Source organism: Sciurus vulgaris (assembly GCF_902686455.1).
Source record: "Sciurus vulgaris genome assembly, chromosome: 5".
NCBI lineage: Eukaryota > Metazoa > Chordata > Mammalia > Rodentia > Sciuridae > Sciurus > Sciurus vulgaris.
In genome coordinates, this window is record NC_136465.1 from 153,525,231 (window position 1) to 153,543,936 (window position 18,706).

The following is an 18,706-nucleotide window of genomic DNA, read 5'->3' on the forward strand; positions in this document are numbered from 1 at the left end:
AGCCACAATACTTTTCCTTTATTTAGTATTCTGTGTTACATCAGAATAATAAACCAAGAATTTTTTTTAAGAAAAGCATGAAAAAATTTTTTCCAAGTAGAATGAAATAAACCCTTATTCCTTAATGGGTATAAAAGACAACAGCAGAAGAAAAACAAAGTCATATTGTTGAATGCTGTTCTAAGTTGCTAAATATTTTGGACTAATTTTAGTCCTAAAAATGGTTAAGTAAAATTGCCAAGAAGCACACTGGTGATTATAAATGAATTTTTAAGATTTAAAGTTTTAATTTTATTTCTTATCTAAATTCATTATTTTATTGACTTACTATAAAATCATCTAAAAAAGCATATCATTCTTTACTGAACAGAATACACCAAATATAATTCAACCTTCTTTTGCTAATTTGGAATCTTCATTAAAGACAACCTCTATACCATGTTGCAGATGTTGGTATAGATAGCTGCTGGTCACAGGCTGAATAAGTCACAATGATAAGAGAAGAAGGCAATGCTGAGAACAGATTTAAAATTAAATAATATGAAAATATCACTATTTTTAGAAACTAATCATTACTAAACAATGATATCACGTGCACATTCCATAACAACATTACACTTTGAAACTATCATACCATACCGCTTCAAAGCGAGATTGGCCTCTCCTCCGTGACTTGCATCATTACCAGCATCATGAACTGCCTGATAGTGTTCAAAAAGTTCATCAGCAGATCCAAGAGATTTCATACACTGGGGACATATGAAGCCCTATGGAAAGAGGTAGAAAAAGGTATCAAAATGGTTTTTTATATTGTAAAATAATACTTTGCATATTATGAAATAAAGTCAAATGTCTTATTCATACAAATGGAGCAATTGTATGTTTTGTATGTAATTGTGGTATTAGCCCAAATTCATGTATCACTGTATATTCTTGTTGAAGTTTACAAAATAAAAATAAAATCCTCGCAACTATCTTTTAGGTTGAATAACTTAATGGCTAGAATACTGAATTCTAATCTAAGAAGTTTTTTCTAATCTAGATTAGTTGAAAAGATTTGCCATTATATATTTTCTCTCTCTAGATATCCCCTTTATTAAAATATGTGCTCTATTTTATTTCACAGGAATGCTACCAAATAAATTAAGATGAGTACTATCATCACTGAGGTGAAGATTAACCTAAAATGAACTTAAGATTAACACAGTAATAAAACCTAAAATTATGGGGCTGGGATATAGCTTAGTCAGTAGAATGTTTGCCTTGCAAGCACTAAGGCCCTGGGTTCAATCCCCAGCACCACAAAAACAAAATAAAATAAAGTTAATGTATAGCCCTACATTTTATAAAAATCTTATCATTAATCCCAGAATTTTTATATGGTTAAGACTATTAACTGGAATACTATGTTAAAGATGCTGATATAGATCCGTGTTTTACAAATTCGGGCATGTAATTCATTAATGAATCATGAAATAAACATTGGGTTATAACTTTTTCAATAAAATATATTAGAGTTTATCTTATGTAGTAAGTATAATATTATCTGATTTACTTTTGTCTTGAATGATGACAAATAAGTCATTTATTACAGTGGTTGCCTTAAAAAGTATTTGAGAAGCACTCAGAGTTGTTAAATGAAGAATATAGGATAGAATGAGTAATAATTATGATTACTCTTTTATTGATTATTTTTAGTTATACATGACAATAGAATTAATTTTGACATGATTATACAAGTATGGAATACATCTTGTTCTGAGACAATTACTTTTTTACTGAGTCCATACTATTGTGCCAAGTATTTTCCCTACACAATCTCATTTAAATCCCACCAGTCTTTATTAGATAAGTATTAATATCTTCATTTCATAGAAGAAGAAATCTCAGAAAAGTTAAAGGATTTTATAAGGTTATAAACCTAACTAAACCAGGGTATACACAGGTTTACTGGAAAAATTCCACTTTCTTTCCAGAACAGTACACTATCTCTTGAACTTATGACTTAACCCTTAAAAAGCACTTCCTTAAAATAAACTTTTTAAATCTGCTTTCTAGTAACTTCATTCAACAGATACTTTTATCAATTCAAGTATTATAATATTTTACTGGAAGATACAAATTATTAAAATAGAGTCTCAGTCTTCAAAGAACTGAGAAGACAGTGTATATACACATGAAAAAATATCTTTATATGAAATCAAATTAATGACTAATCATGGCACGAAAGCTTACATTTTAGGGGCTTCTGATGGCAAAATTTATTACCAAGTCAAGGCTGAAATAACTTTTTCTCCAACTTTCTGTTGACCTTATAGAAAATTATTTACTTGACTTCTACATTTTTCATATTGTCAATATTCTGAATATTACATATTACTTCAGTCTAATTAATCCAATATACAAGAGAAATTTTTCTCAACCTTAAATTTATCTCTCAATTAACTGCATTCAAAATTTTTACAGACATTAAAGAAATAATTTCCTATACTTTGTACTCAAACACTCCCCACACTAAGGGTTTTGAGGCCACCTTACTCCAAAATCTTTTTTTTAAAAATATCAGTTCTGAAAACTCTACAAGTCCCTAGCAGACCATCTTTCACCCTAATCTTCAAGAATATACTCATACGATCTGTTTTGCAGGAGTATGATGTCATAAGCTAAATATTTAAATTCATTCATTAAGTTAAGGATGAAATAGTGATCAGCACAAATCTGGTGAATTTATTACAAATACAGTTCTGCTAAACCAAGGTAGCAAGACATAAACTTATTTTACTTTCATCAAGTGTACAATTCTAAAATTATCCTCTTTAGGAAGACAAAATGTAATGCATGTGAAGTTGGTTTTTTCAGTATATTCATATATTGTAAGCAACAAGTAAATACATTATGACCTTGAAGGGTCTATAGAAAGTTTTGTTTAATGGGAATGTACAGCTTTTACCTATTGAAATAGTCCTCTTCTCTTCAGTGTATGGTGTTTTGTTTTGTTTCGTGTAGTACTAGAGAAACCAGGGTCTCAGATATGCTAGGCAAGCACTCTGCCACTAAGCTACACCCTTAGCCCTCTCTTTTTATTCTATTTAAAAAAAAAAAAAACCATTCCCCTTGAAGATCACTGTTCCCCAATCCTACCTCATTGTCCTTCCCATTTTCTGAATCAACATTCTTCCTAGTATACAATAATGCAAGTGGTTTTGGCTATCACTTACATGCTAATGACTTCCAAATCCATATAGCTATCTAAGAACTCTTCCCAGAAGTTTTCTGGATCTATATATTCAACCACATACACTCTCTACCGGCATCCCATAGGCATCTCAATACAATTAATCTAAGATTCAACTTATTTCCCAAACCTCCTTTTCTCACTAACACAAATCTTTCAACTGAACTAAAAATCATGCTGAACTATTCTTCTATCTCATTTCTAATAAAATGCTAAGCCTAAACATTGCTCCTTTCCATTTTTTCATCTCTATCCCCACTGCAGTTGACCGTGTTCAGACATTCATTATCTCTTGTCCAGACTACTGCAATAACATTCCAGAAAGTGCTACTATGCCTGGTCTCCCTTCTCCCTGATGACCTTTCCACACAGCTGCCAGAGGAATCTTTCTAAAATAGATTCTACAGTATTCTTCACGAATCTTTATCATCAACATGGCATACAAGTACTTGCCTGCATGATTATTCTCCTAATGACATTTGCAGTCTGAAGTCTGGATACCTCGCAATCTATACAATATGCTTCAATGATACTAAAGTACCTGTGTTTCCCTGCACTCACCATGGTATTACAAATTTCTGGGCCTTTTGCATATATTGCTTTTTTCCTCTGGCAGTCATTAGCCTGTCAAATTCCTTCACTCTAATATATAACACACAGGATCTTTTCATCTGTATTTCCCTAACGGCTAAGGTAGTACCTTCAGCATAATATATATTTTCTACATTCTGTATTTATTTACTTATGTATGCATGAACCTGGCAATGCAAAATTTGGTGGAAAAGCAGGTCTTTAAAAGCTTACAGATTAAAAACCTTCTTAGAACAGGACTTCATTCTCTAAGGCCAGTATGACCTCTAGTTCATGAGCTACAACCAAAGAAGGGGAATAAAGAAGGGAGTCTTTACACCAGGGCTTGTACAAAGCAGACTGCCCACAAGTCAACCAGTGGAAAAGCTACAAAAGCTGCTCCCAAGAGTGCGCCCTCTATTGGAGGGGGTGCAGAAATGTCATCATTACAGGCCTGGTACTGTGGCACTCTATGAATTGAGACTTTTCAGAAGCCCACTGAACTTCTAGTTTGCAAACTCCCCTTCCAGGTGCAAGAAATGTTTCAGGATTTCAAAACAGATCTGCACTTCTAGAGTGCAGTTACAGGTGCTCTGCAGAAGAAAAGTGAGGCCTGTCTAGTTGGCCTTTATGAAGACAACAACCTGTGTTCTAGATATGCCATATGTGTAACACTTATGCCAAAACACATACAGCTAGCACAAAACATACTTGGAGAATGTGCTTAACAATCCACTATGAAGAGAAATATTTCATTCTCATTTTTTTTTTCTCTTCTTCCTTTTATTCTGAAGGTAGGTTCCCCACCATCCCCACATGGAGTTATAAGGAACCTAAGTATATGCCTGTCCCTGGAAAAAGAGGGGACAGATAACAGGTATTGGCAGTTTTTCCCTTTGTTTTTCATCTGTGTGTGGTTTTTAATACAAATTCAGGAATTTAAAGCACTAATGAGTCAAAATATTTCAGTGAACAAGCTTAAGCAGTTCAACTTTATAATGATTATAAATAAACCTGCTAAAATTTTCTTAATAATGCCAGCATTTGGATTTCTTTAAAGAAGCAAATTTCTGTTCACCATCTTTAGTAATAAGAGAAATGCAAATCAAAACTACACTAAGATTCCATCTCACCCCAATTAGAATGGCGATTATCAAGAATACAAGCAACAATAGGTGTTGGAGAGGATGTGGGGAAAAAGGTACACTCATACCTTGCTGGTGGGGCTGCAAATTAGTGCAGCCACTCTGGAAAGCAGTGTGGAGATTCCTTAGAAAACTTGGAATGGACCTACCATTTGACCCAGCTATCCCACTCCTCGGCCTATACCCAAGGACTTAAAATCAGCATACTACAGAGATACAGCCACATCAATGTTCATAGCTGCTCAATTCACAATAGCCAGACTATGGAACCAACCTAGATGCCCTTCAATTGATGAATGGATAAAGAAACTGTGTGTATATATATATATATATATATATATATATATATATATATATACACACACACAATGGAATATTACTCAGCTATAAAGAATAATAAAATTATGGCATTTGCAGGCAAATGGATGAAATTGGAGAATATCATGTTGAGATAAGCCAATCTCAAAAATCCAAAAGACGAATGATCTCACTGATAAGTGGATGATGACACGTAATGGGGGGTGGGAGGGGGACAAGAATGGAGGAAGGAGGGACTGTATAGAGGGAAAAGAGAGGTGGGAGGGGTGGGGGGAAGGAAAAAAAAACAGAATGAATCAAATATCATTACTCTATGTAAATGTATGAATATGCAAATGGTATGCTGTTACTCCATGTACAAATAGAAACAACATGTATCCAATTTGTTTACAATAAAAATAAATTAAAGAAAAAAAAACTGGAGAAAGGGATATTAAATGTTTTCAGCTCAAAGAAATATAAGTATTTGTGGAGGTAGATATGTTTACCTGGATTAGAACATCACACAATGTGTACAGGTATTGAAACATTATAGGGTACCTTATAAGTGTACATACATTTTAATGTGTCAATTTAAAAATTTCTAAATAAATAAAAATAAAATTTTAAAAAGAAAAGAAAAAAAAGTTAATGTGTGTACATATATAATTCTAATATCACACTTAGAAATTACATGTGTGTGGAAGGAGGAGGGAAAAGAGGTTTGTATGTGTCTTAGTGGATCTTTTCTCTTGGCACAGTGAAAAAATATTGCAGTGTCTTATCATTTTTGCTTTTGTTATTGATAACTAGGTAGTTAACTATGGGTAATTTATCTTTTGAATCTGTTAATTTTTAACATCACCTATTTGTTGTTTATTTTAAATACCTTATAACTAATGAATGAAATAGAGCAAATATTTTAGAGGTAATCACTAAATGTTGATGAGAGATATGCGTATTCAAAATTAGCTGATGATGAATAAAATTTTTAAATCTTCTCCCTCTGTCTTTCAAGATTTGTAAACTATTTTCCTCAACTTCTGATCCAATGGTTTTCTACTATTTTCCCAGTAATTTCTTCAAATCTTATAATTCGTTGAATTTCTTGTGTGCTATTTCAAATATCATCTTACTCTGAATTTCTAACTCAAATACATGTTTTCAAAAAAAAAGAAGCAAATTTCTTACTGATGGCAACTAAATGATGTTTATGGCATTTTTTCATAGTAAATTCTATCCATTCACTAAACTTTTGAGTTGTCCTACATGCAAGTATATGTTTTTAGTGTTATCTATCTTCTGTGCTATGTCTGTAAGTTTGCTATTAAAATATAATAAACTATCTTTAAAACTTCCAAGAACAAAATGAGCCTAAAAAATAAAAATAATGCATATCTTCTCTATCATTTATGCATATCAGATGGCGGAATCAATGTTACAATATAGATATATTAAAGAACTATGGGAATACAGGAGATGAGGGGTCCAACTCTGCCTATGGCAGCAGTTAAGGCTTTATTTAAAAATACGTACATGCATACATGTGTACAGACTATGTATTTCATCTCTATCCTCACTGCAGCTGAACATATTGTGTGTGTGTGTGTGTGTGTGTGTACACACATGTATATATGAGACTTTGGAATTAGGTACTCAAGAATAAGCAGGAGTTTACCTGGCAGAGTAGAACAAAGGCATTCTAAACAAATGGAAACGCATTAGTGAAGATACAGGAAATGCTAAAAAAGATGTTATGCTAATTTGTGAAACAGAGGTGCTTCTAGGTGTGCTTTGATCACAGAGCCAGTGTGAAGGGCAGAGGCCCAACGGGTGAATATTTTTTTTATTCCTAAGCTATATCTAAGGGGACCAATGTTGCTAGAAAGATAAATTACAGAGAAGGACTATTAACCATAATTATAAAAACTATCCTGCTATATTTATTTCCCTTAAACATTCCAAACTTGTCACCAACTTCCAAAAAATGTAACTTACTTAAGATTAAAAGCAATAAATTCCTTACTCAAGAATTTGGTTATCCGTAATCCTTTTTCAGATCCAATGTAGCTAAGAATTTACCTTGATACTTAAGATACTCCTGTTGAAACAAGTGTCTTTAGTTACCCAAAAAAAAAAAAAAAAAAAACTCCTACTAAAGTGACAAGTGGGTGAGATTGTTACTTTTGCTGTTGGCTAATCCCTAAAGAAAAAGCTAAAGAAAAAGCTGACCAACATGTACAAGAAGACAGGCAGTAACATGCTAAACAGTTTTCCAAGAATCTGTTGTGCCTCCATCTTTGCTTGCACTGTTCTAATTGGTTTAATTAGGTATCATCCTGTATGCACCCATTTATCCCACTGCCCAAGAGAATATCTGGTTTAATTGTTCCCCTGTAAAGTTCTTTTTGAGTCCCCTTCATACTGAACTAGCCATTATACTCTTTTTGCAAATAACACCTATTATAGAAATTTCCTGGGGTAGAGATATCTTATTCACCATTTTCTCTCTTTCACCTACCAAAATATCTGCTATATGAAAGAAAAGTACTCCATTAATAAGTTAAACAAGTGAGTTGTGCGATTGTTTTCTTATATACATAATTGCTTCATGGAAAAAGGTCATAATTTTGGTCTTTCGTGATATACAAGTTTTCATTATTTTATAAGATTTGTAAAAGAATCAAAAAGTAGTTTCTCTTTGCTTTTACAATTTTTACAATAACAGTGATTTTCAAAGGAAACAGATATATCAGGATCATCTGAGGAACTCGTTCCAGCCTGAAACTTCTTCCCCCTCACTTGCTCCCATCCTCAGCCTTAGATGTGCACCAGCACCACAATACTTAAAGTATTCTTTGGGTGATCCACTGTTACTGATGAGAAGGTATCATTCTGTCACCTCCCTTAGGTGTGGAAAATTAAAACAAAGATTGAGACAGTCTTAGATTCAGATTCTAAAGCTGTGTATTTTTCCAAATAGGGACAACGACAGTTCACATGCAAAGTACTCTTTCAAAGTAAGAGTGTTTTAACCTAAAACATTTTAATGCTTCATTAAAAAAATACTAATAATATATAATTTATAACTGTTGAAATAACATTTATTTTATATGTCAATTTCATTGCAAAATTTATGCCAAAATATTAAACGATTATATTTATTTACAAGTTCACAAGACAGATGCAAATAGTAGGAAAAAACAAGCAGACTACCCAAGAGCCTCTTTGCTTTATAGAGTCTTCCTTTAAGCATGCATAATTAAAGCAATCCATATCCCTTTGTAGCATAAAAAGAAACCAACACCTAGGTGGAGGAAAACAGAGCTATTTTAAGCAACCCATAACCAAGCTGCTAAAACAAAATATACAGGACCCACAGTAACACTGGAGTCATTAAGAAGTTCCTGTCCTCTTGTTTCATTTTCAGCGTGCACTTTCTGGTAATGTTCCGACAAATCAATAGCAGTTATACATCTTTTCATACATAATGGGCAGATGAAACCCTGTGAAATAATAACTTTTAGAAGGATATACATTAAAGGTTATATATATATATATGTATATATATATAAAACAACACAAATATAACAGGAAAAATAATTATTATACCTTTCTTTACATATAGTAAGGGAAACTTCAAAGCATTAACTGTACAAAAGGCAAAAGATTTACCCAAAGAAGGACTTCTATAATTAGTTTCCATCCTCAGATCCTAAATTTTCATTGTTTGTTGTTGTTGTTGTTATTGTTATGGTAGCCAGTTTTCATGGTTGGAATATTATTTTGTTTACAATTTGTAAGAAATATATTTTGTTTATGATACTTTGTACATTCTTATCTGAGACCTACTGGCAAGTTAGCTTTTATTTTTTATTTTAGATCAAGAAATTACTGGTAGATACAACATTTTTGATAGTGTTCTCAACAAAGAAGTTCTCTTAATGAAAGCAATTTTCAGTCTTTACCATATTCCAGTAACCTAAGATCCCATTTTTACCTATACCTATAATTCCCAGAAGATGATCAATCCTTCAAATTTTCTGAATTAAATAAAACCATTTTAAAACAATTTCTCAAATTCTCTATATACCTAACAATGTTTATCTTTTAAAAATATGGAGAGTGCTTACCTCACAAGCACAAGGCCCTGGGTTCAATTACCAGCATCACACACACAAAAAAAAGAGCGGGGAAGGGGGATTATTACACTGACCCATGGCTTAAAGTTTTGTGAGATAAGAATAGTAAGATGCCAGGCATGTGATGTGCACCTGTAATCCTAGCTACTCGGGAGGCTGAGGCAGGAGGATCACAAGTTCAAGGACAACCCAGGAAACTTAGCAAGACCCTGCCTCAAAATTAAAAAATACAAAGAGCTAGGGATGTAGCTCAATGGTACAGCACCTGTGTAATGTGCACAAGGCTCTGAATTCAATTCCCAGTACTGAAAAAAAATTAAAAATAAATCAAAACATATCAAGAACAAAAATAACTCAAGTGGGTTCTCCCAGTTAAAGGACAAGTTATATGCTGTTTATTAAAAAAGAAGAAGAAAGAAAGAAATCCAAAACAAAAGAAGCAAAAATAAAAACTGAAAAGGGAAAGCCAGAAAAGGTATTCAAAATACTAATCAAAAGAAAGCTATGTCTTTGAATTATTATTAGAACAGTGACAAAAGGTCAATTCACAAATAAAAGATATAAAAGATCTAAGAGAAGACATGAAAACTGTAACTATTAATAATATATTAGCAAAGTTTGGCTCTGAAGCAAATGATAGATGGTAACTGTCAAGAGAATTTCAGGTCAAAGGAAGGGTTTTAGTTGTTGTTTTTTCCACTTTTTATGTTTTTAGTATTCTTTTCTTGTCTCATATGTATTGTACCGAACACATGTATGCTGATAGAACATTGTAGGCTCACAGGAATAATTCATAATCCAAGCTAACAACTAAATTGGCAGAAGAAAGACAATAAGAGTGAGATAGAAAGGAATGGGGAGATGAGGGGAGCCAGAATGGAATTCAGAGAACTAGAGAAAAGAATAAAATCTGATAGGCAAAGGAAACTGTATTCTATGAACTAAAGTAAAAGTATAGTGTTAGTGATAAAACAAGGACATTTATGTGACGGTGCCTATTATTTTAATGTTATGAAGGTAACTAGGGGAAAGCAAGAAGAGGGTAAAAGATTTGAGAAACTTGAGGATAAAGAAAGTACAAAGCAACTATCTCGAAAAGTGGGAAGACAACCCCACTAAGACAATACAACAGCATTGCCAAAGCAAGTGCTGCTTGAGAGCAATACCCATTGGAAATACTATTTTTTGGTTTGGGTTTTTTGTTGTTATTGTTGTTGTTTGTTTTTTGGTTTTAGGTTTGTTTTTGGTCTGACCAAAGTTTACAGTTATTATTAGATTCTTTCCTGGAACAAAACTGAACACTTTAAGTCCATTATATCATTAATATAGTATGAAAAATCTTTCTGAAAAAAATCTTTCTTTTCTGAAAAACATTTCCTGGACTGGTGATATAACTCAAAAGTATAGTACTTGCCTAGGCTGCACAAAAGTACACAAGGCTCTAGGTTCAATCACCAGTACCATAAACAAAAAAAAAAAATCTTAAACTTGTTCTTAATAGAGTTCAACTGACAATTTTCTCACTCTCTGTAAAATCTTACTATGGCTACTATGCATATACATGAAGACAGATGATCAGAGAAACAAAACAAGTATGACAGATAGAAAGACAAACCCAGAAACACCCAGGAGACACAAAAGACTAGACAACCTACAGGAAAGGACAGAACAAAGAAAAGGTCTGGGTGGGAGTTTCAGGTAGCCCAGAGGGGTGACTGATAAAAAACATTAGACAAAGAGTGAGTGTGTTGATCTGTGGCAGGGGTGACTTCCGAGTCCTCTTTCCTATCTCTTTTTTGTATAATAAACAAATATTGCTTGTTTATTAAAAAATAAAAATAATAATGCAATCACAGGGATTAATTTATTTTAAATTGAGGCTGATTTTTAAAAAGGCATATTTTCCACTAGTTTCTTAATAAAACTATCAAAAAATTCTTACAAAGCCATAATTGAAGACAGAAAATAACTGTAAGATTTATAAATAGCCTACTTTTCCATTAGCCCAATAGTTCTCGACAGTACACATACAGAAATAGACATAAATTCACCAGCAATTTTTTATACATAGACTAAAACAAATTCATAAAATTGAGATGACATCAGAATGAAAGACAAATTGGCAATATTATTTTTCAAAGTTGTAACATAAATTTTCTCAACCTCAAAATTCACATTCTAATTTGTAGACTTCTAAGAGTTCTTCCTACACAGACAAGTCACACAAATATTTGCTAATTTTCCCTTAAGTCACAGTGAATTGTATTGCCATGTTATGATTTTCATACCTCTGAAGAGCTTTCATTATTGACATCCACTGTATTTATAGGAGTTGCTGTTGAATCTAAATCAGAACCTTGAGAGCCCACTCTCCCAGGAGTCTGAAACAAAGAGGGGAGGGAAAAAAAAAACAAAGCAGATATTAATATCACATTCAGAGCCATGTAATAATATAAACCTTTTGATATAAAGAAAAGTAGATATCTTCAAAATAATAACAAACAGTACTAACAATATCTTTTATGGAAGACTGTGTCTAATATATGTATTGAGATTTATATATGCATTCAATTCATTTTTTGTCTTTCTAAATTAATAAAGTTTACTTTTGAATATGATGTTTTATAGTCTTAAATTCACTCTCACAAACACCTTAATCATTGACATCTCTGAGAAAAGTAAGACATATGTAATCTCTACAGAGGAGAAAACAAATTTAAAGCAGTTAAATAACTTCTTATTAATTACACAGATAACAAAAAAAAAACAGAAAAAAAAGAACTAAAATGCTGATCTTCTGATTCCTCTTGCAATGCTCTCTTTATGACACAAAGTAAACTACAATGATTTGAGGAGTGCCAAAAAAAAAAAAAAAAGGAAAGAAAAGAAAAAAAAAAAAAATACACATAACAACACACAGGCCAAAATATCTAGCCACCCATTCACCTACCACTCAGACCATCCAGGTACCAGTCTATCCCTAATACTTGATATGGCACCACCAAGACACGTTTTGGAGGATTAATTTTTTTCCCTACCAGCATTTATCATCTAGTATTACCATTCATTAATATCTAGCTGTTACTTTAAATGAATTTTAAATCTAGTTAAACTCTGGATAAGAAGAGATCTAAGACACAAGAACTGACACAATAATCCTCATCAAAAATGTGTGTTATAGGGCTGGGGAATAGCTCAGTTGGTAGAGTGCTTGCCTTGTAAGCACAAGGCCCTGGGTTCAATCCCCAGCACTGCAAAAAAAAAGAAAAAAAAAAAAAAAAATACTAGCATGATTATTACTTTACAAATGGGAGAACAAAAGCATAGAGACTAAGAAACTTGCCCAAAGTCACACTGCTAATAAATGTAACAAAAGTTTTAATTCTAGCAATGTGGTTCTTAATCACTGATGTATACTGCTTCTCTGCTAGACATACATCTCCACTGAAATGCACCTCAGGCACCCAAGACTGAGAACAACTCACTATACACTTGCTTTGACACACAAATACGATGCATATCATCATTAAATAGTCAACCTAAATACCAAATAGGAATGAACTGATACTCTTTTGAATTGATCAATTAAGATGATTATTAAAATTGCATTAAACAGTAGACAATGTGTACACTGTAGCTATAATTACATTAAAAAACTGTATAAGAAATAGGACTTGTCACGTATGGTAGATCAAGCCAGTAGTTCCAGATACTTGGGAAGCTGAAGCAGGATTACAAGTTTGAAGCCAGCCTGGGCAATTCAATAAGAACTTGACTCAAAAAATAATTTTAAAAATTCATGTTAAAAAAAAAAAAAGAAAATGTAAGTCAGGGTTCAATCCCCAATACCAGCAAGGCAAGGGGTGGGAGACCACTAAGAAAAGTTCCAAAATGCAAATAATGATGTCTATATCAAAACAAGATTATAAGAGTTCTGAGGTTTGGGCTTTCCATTTTGGTTTTGCTATACTTTTTTTTTCCAGAACTTAAATCATAGTTAAATTACTTCAATATTAAAAAAAAGTTTTATATTGATAATCAAATTGCACAATACACATTAACTTTAATTTTATTTCCTTAGGCAGATACTTTGTACATTTATTTAAATTTTCTCCTTATATTAGTCTTCTAAAATTGGGAAACTGAGACAAGCAGAAAATAGCAGCAGGTAATTAAAGTAACAAGGAAACCAAAACTCTTTTTAAACATACTCCTTCAAAAGAGGATGTAAGATTAATTTAAATACCTATTTTATATCCTAGGAAGAAAGAGGATGAACTAAGCATGCCAGGATAACAACAGGGAGATTAAATGATCTTAAACTTCTTTTAAAGTGCAGGTTGAACATCCCTAATCTGAAATGCTTCAAAGTGAGAAACTTTTTGAGCACCAACATGATATACAAGTAAAAAATTTCAAAATGAGAAATTTTTATGCACAGTATTTATTTAAAATATGTATAAAATTACCTCTAGGCTACTATATAAGGTGGAGATGATACATAAATGCATTTTAGACTTCAGTCCCATCCCCAAGAGATCTTTTTACATATATACAAGTTCAAAAACTAATAACCTTAAACACCTACAGTCCCGAGGATTTCCAATAAGGGACACTCAGTCTGTACTTACATCTTCTTTAGGATTCTCAGAACTCTGAGTACTATGAGAGTTAGACTAAAGGAATGACCATTATCTTGTATAACTTTCCAACACATATGGCCAGAGAACACCAGAGACACATTTCAGAAGGGACAGGTACCCTACTAACAAGTGACCAAAAAAGGATATCAACCAAACAGTAGCTAAAGATGGAAGTAATCATTATAGCTTATCCAAGAATTATTGCTGCTACCACACACTGAGACTTATCCAAATCAAGTATAAAAGTGGCAGAATTCAGATAAAGCACTGAGAATGAAGAATTCAAACTGAATCTCTAGCCAAAAGTTTAAAAAAAAAAAAAAAAAAAAAAAAAAAAAGGTGCTGGGCATGAAGATTCTCTTTTTGGTTGTCAAATCAAGAGATACTAGGGAAAGTTAAAAGCCTCAAATTTAGCTGGGTGAGGTGGCGAAGGAGGATCACAAGTTCGAGACCAGCCTCAGCAACTTAGCAAGTTCCTAAGCAACTTAGTGAGACTGGGGCTAGGGATGTGGCTCAGTGGTAAAGCATCCTTGGGTTCAATCCTCGGAATAAAATAAATGCCTCCAATTGACTATTTTTACTTCTTTAGACTTGAGGATCTCATTCTTCTTTAGACTTAAGCATCTCAGCATAAAAGCAGCTTTCTATCTCTTTGACAGACAAGAACTCAACCAATGAGAAGAGCAAACAACAGAGAAAACTATGAAATTAAGCTTGAACTTCCTACCAGTTTTGGTGAGGTTGCTCTTTGGTTTTGCACACACCCCTCAGTGGGTCAGGTCTCAGAACCCAAGCATCCTCTCCTCCCCTTAGCTTGGTTGTGCTGCCCTTTCTCCTGGGAGTACCATTTCCCAGACCTTGAGAAGGTCGGGCAGATAGAGCTTAGGAAAGGACCAAAGCAAAGAGATGGTTATGCCAAGAATGCAACTGCAAGAAAAGAGGACCTGGGCTCCTGGACCTCAGAGCTCACAGAGCCGGATCCAGGATTCCTGAGGCATAACACAGGCACCCTCATACTGTGACTCTGAAATCTGTCAGGACCATCTTCCTGAGCCTCAGCAGGTCAGCTTTTTAATACATAGTCTCATCTTCACATGTTGAGTAACTAAAGGTGTTAGAACAATCGGGGGCAGGAAGAGGACAGTAGCCCTCCACTTTCTCCCGCATTTTATTCTCTTTGTCCTTATTTTCCTAAGATGCCTATGCTTTGGGGGAATAGGTCTAGCTTTCTCCTACAGACTGAAGGCACAACAGGATCTTGTAAAGCCTCAACCACATGACGCTCAGGTGTCCCTTCCAATGTCTCTGATGAGGATTCCCGACTTCAGAGGGTCATTCTCCCATTGGTGGAAATTATTCTTTATATCTTGAGTATTTGGTGATAGTTTCAAGTTTCCAGGAACATGTTTGGGTGAAAGAGATTGGTATTCCTAGCCTCTGTCACTGATAGGTTTTTTTTTTTTTTTTAATCCATTATGCTGACCTCAGCTGGCTTTACAGAAACAAGAAATTAGCAACAAAAGAACCACGAGTCAAATGATTAAGGAAGTAGTACCCTGACTGTTCCCAATGATTATCCTTAGTTACCATGGACACAAAAGGTACACTGATCCAAGATCCTCCCCACTCTAGATTTATCTAAAGAAGTTCAATAGCCTTCAGAATACTTTCCTCAGGTTTTTGTTCTTTGTCTAAGAAATCTCAGATTTTCTGGTGAAGTATGAAAGAACAGGCCTTGGTTTCTACATTCTCTTTACATTTTCCCAAAATCTAACTTTCCAAAACTTTCTACACCAGAATGTGGTAAAGAATGAATAGTGAAAAGGTTAAAAAGGAATTGCTGCAGCTCAGTGTGATGGTGTATGCCTCTTATTCCAGCGACTCAAGAGACTGAGGCAGGAGGATTTCTAGTTTGAGGCCAATCTGGGAAACCTAGTGAGACCCTGTTTCAAAGTAAAAAATAAAAAGGGTTGGGGATGTAGTCAGTCATAGAGTGTTCCTGGATCAATCCCCTGTACCACATAAAAATTAAACATTAATAAACAATAAATATTGTTGGGCCAGGGTTGTGGCTCAGTGGTAAAGCGCTTGCCTAAGCATGTGTGAGCCACTGTGTTCGATTCTCAGCACCACATATAAATAAATGAATAAAATAAAGGTCTATCAACATCTTAAAAAATATTTTTTTTAAATTGTTGCATAAAACCATAAATTCATTTTTAATTCATTAACATTTGGGTAGCATCACACTAAAACAGTTTTTAAAATACTAGAAACAAAAGCTATGTTTTTCCCATATATTTATTCTTTTTCCAGATTCCAGGTGATTTTTCACTTGAGATTTACTCTACCTGCAAGGTAGTGGGAAATTCAAAGAAATATTGTACTTATATATAATTCTATTACCATCATCAAAAATACCCTTTAGCAAACCCTCCCCGCCACCCAGTACTGGCAATTGAACCCAAGTGCATTTTACTGAGCTACAGCCCCAGCCCTTATTTTCATTTCCTGACCCAGTCTCACTAAGTTGCCCAGGGTGGCCCTTGAACTTCTGGTTCTCATGATGCAGTTTCCGCAACACCTGGAATTATAGTATGAGCCACCACATCTGGTTCCCTTTTGCAAATGTGCTTAAAATAGTCTTCATAAAAAACATAAGCCCAAGAGGCATGGAGAGTACAAGGAGAAAGAACAGGCCATTCATCATATAAGATATGGGTTTCTGATGCCCATTTTTAAATGTTCTTTCCCTGGCTTTTCCTATATTGTCAAAGAACTTCTTGTTCTGTCCTTATACACTAGTCACCTTATTTCAGTGAGAAGTAGAATGACACAGACGCTGAAGAAACAAAGCATTCTAGCTTTTCTAATTACAAAATTTTTATTTCACAAAAACAATAGGATAAGAATAATTTGTGCTAAAAGTTTAAAGTGATAGAGAAATACCTTCCAAATTTTATTAATAGAAAAATTATTACATAAACATAGATACCTTTTACAGAAACCCGAAAGCACATAATACATTCATTTTGTTTAATAGTTTCTTCAATAGATACAACAGATGTGTATTCATCTTTCATGAGTAACCAATAACCTCACAAGGCCCTGAATGCCAAAAAGGAGCAGGTTGAGTGTGAAAGCACTGTAGGAGAAACAAAGACCATGCCTTAAGGAGACCACAAACTGACTGGGGACACCAAGCTAATAAACACAAAAAGAGATAAGAAGTAAACAGAAAAAAAATAAATACATAAATAAAAGAATGCTACTTGGAGGGATTCTCAGTGCAGATAGAATTCTGAGAGAGAAAAGATCAATGCTGTAATTGAAAAAACATGTGTTCCTTGAAATTAAAGTTACATTTAATTGAGTAGAACAGCAATCATATCAACTAGATGGGAAAAATGCACAAAGAGGGAGAAATAAGACTGTTTAAAGAAATATACATAAATGTGCCCCAATGGAAAGTTATCAGATGAAGTATATTTTAAAAACATACACACACACACACACACACACACAAATAGACTAAAATGACAATGTGGAATGGCATAGGGGACTTAAAACACTTAAATGTGCCATGGAGAGAAAGCACGTCCAGAACTCTAGTGCAAATGGCACTTAGGGTTCACATGGAACCCACTGCCTCTGCAGTCATAGATCAATGAAAAATCAAGAATGCTTAAATATTAAAAAGGCAGAACCATTTTCAAAAACGAGATTAAACATTTCAGATGACAAAAATTAAAACAAATACACACAAGCATACAGGGTTCTAGGATCTAAAACAGGTAGTGTCAACCAAGTTCCACAATAGGTATCAAAAATGTCCTACATGCGGTAAGAAGCCATCGTGTGAATTCAGAACAAGGCTACTGCCCTTTGCCATAAATAGACACTTTTTTAAAACACTGTAAATTCCACCACATCACTGTTTGGGCTTGAAGTTTGATCAGAAATTTTCCAGGAAAGGATGAAAGGGCATTCCAAGCAATGCATTATCTCCAAAATTGACAAATTATGAGAAACCTGCATGTTCAAAACTAAGAAATAAGTTAACTAAACTCTGATATAAACTTTCAGCAAACTGGACAATTAAAAATAACAAGCAGAGACGACCACTTGTCATTAAAAATAACAAGTAGAGTGACCTCTGGGTGCCGCTGTCCCTGACGCTGTTGCCATTGCCCAAGGGTCTTCTTTTGGGGCACAGCTGTCCCTGATGCCACTGCTGCAGGCACCCAGGGCTCTTTTCCCTGGCTGCAAATATTCTCTACACTCCTGCCACTGACTCTGCCGCTACCACCAATGGCGCTGCCACCCCCCAGAGGTCACCTGGAGGTCTTCTCTCTGGGTGCCCCTGCAGCCGCAGCCACAGTCGTTGCAAACGCCGCTGCCACTGACCCCTGACCTGCTGCCGAGACCACCAACCCACTGCAGCTGCTGCTGACCCACTGCCTGCTGCCACCAAACTCCACCACTACCTATGCCACCACCTCCCTGAGGTTCACTGCCAGGGAGACTCCAGTTTGGTTGCATGCAGTCACATCCATCTCGAGACACCAGTCAGGATCTGGGAGGTTGAGGTGCTAGCAGTTTTGCTGCCACTGCCAGCTTGGAGCGCAGCTGCCCCTGTCCCGGGACTCTGGCCAGGACCTGGATGTTCAGGGT

At 34.5% G+C, this 18,706-nt stretch overlaps 1 protein-coding gene across 2 annotated transcripts in view; it reads right to left on the bottom strand.

Moving 5' to 3' along the window:
- Positions 1-18,706, bottom strand: part of EEA1 (early endosome antigen 1) — a 127,941-nt gene that overhangs the window by 71,162 nt on the left and 38,073 nt on the right. The window contains exons 2-4 of one of the 2 annotated variants that reach the window (XM_079142821.1): positions 11,678-11,770; positions 8,628-8,753; positions 640-767 (exon numbers count right to left, since the gene is read on the bottom strand). In XM_079142821.1, coding sequence (XP_078998947.1) covers positions 640-767; positions 8,628-8,753; positions 11,678-11,770 — 347 coding nt within the window. The remainder of the gene's footprint in view (positions 1-639; positions 768-8,627; positions 8,754-11,677; positions 11,771-18,706) is intronic. The other variant, XM_079142822.1, reaches the window with a different exon arrangement.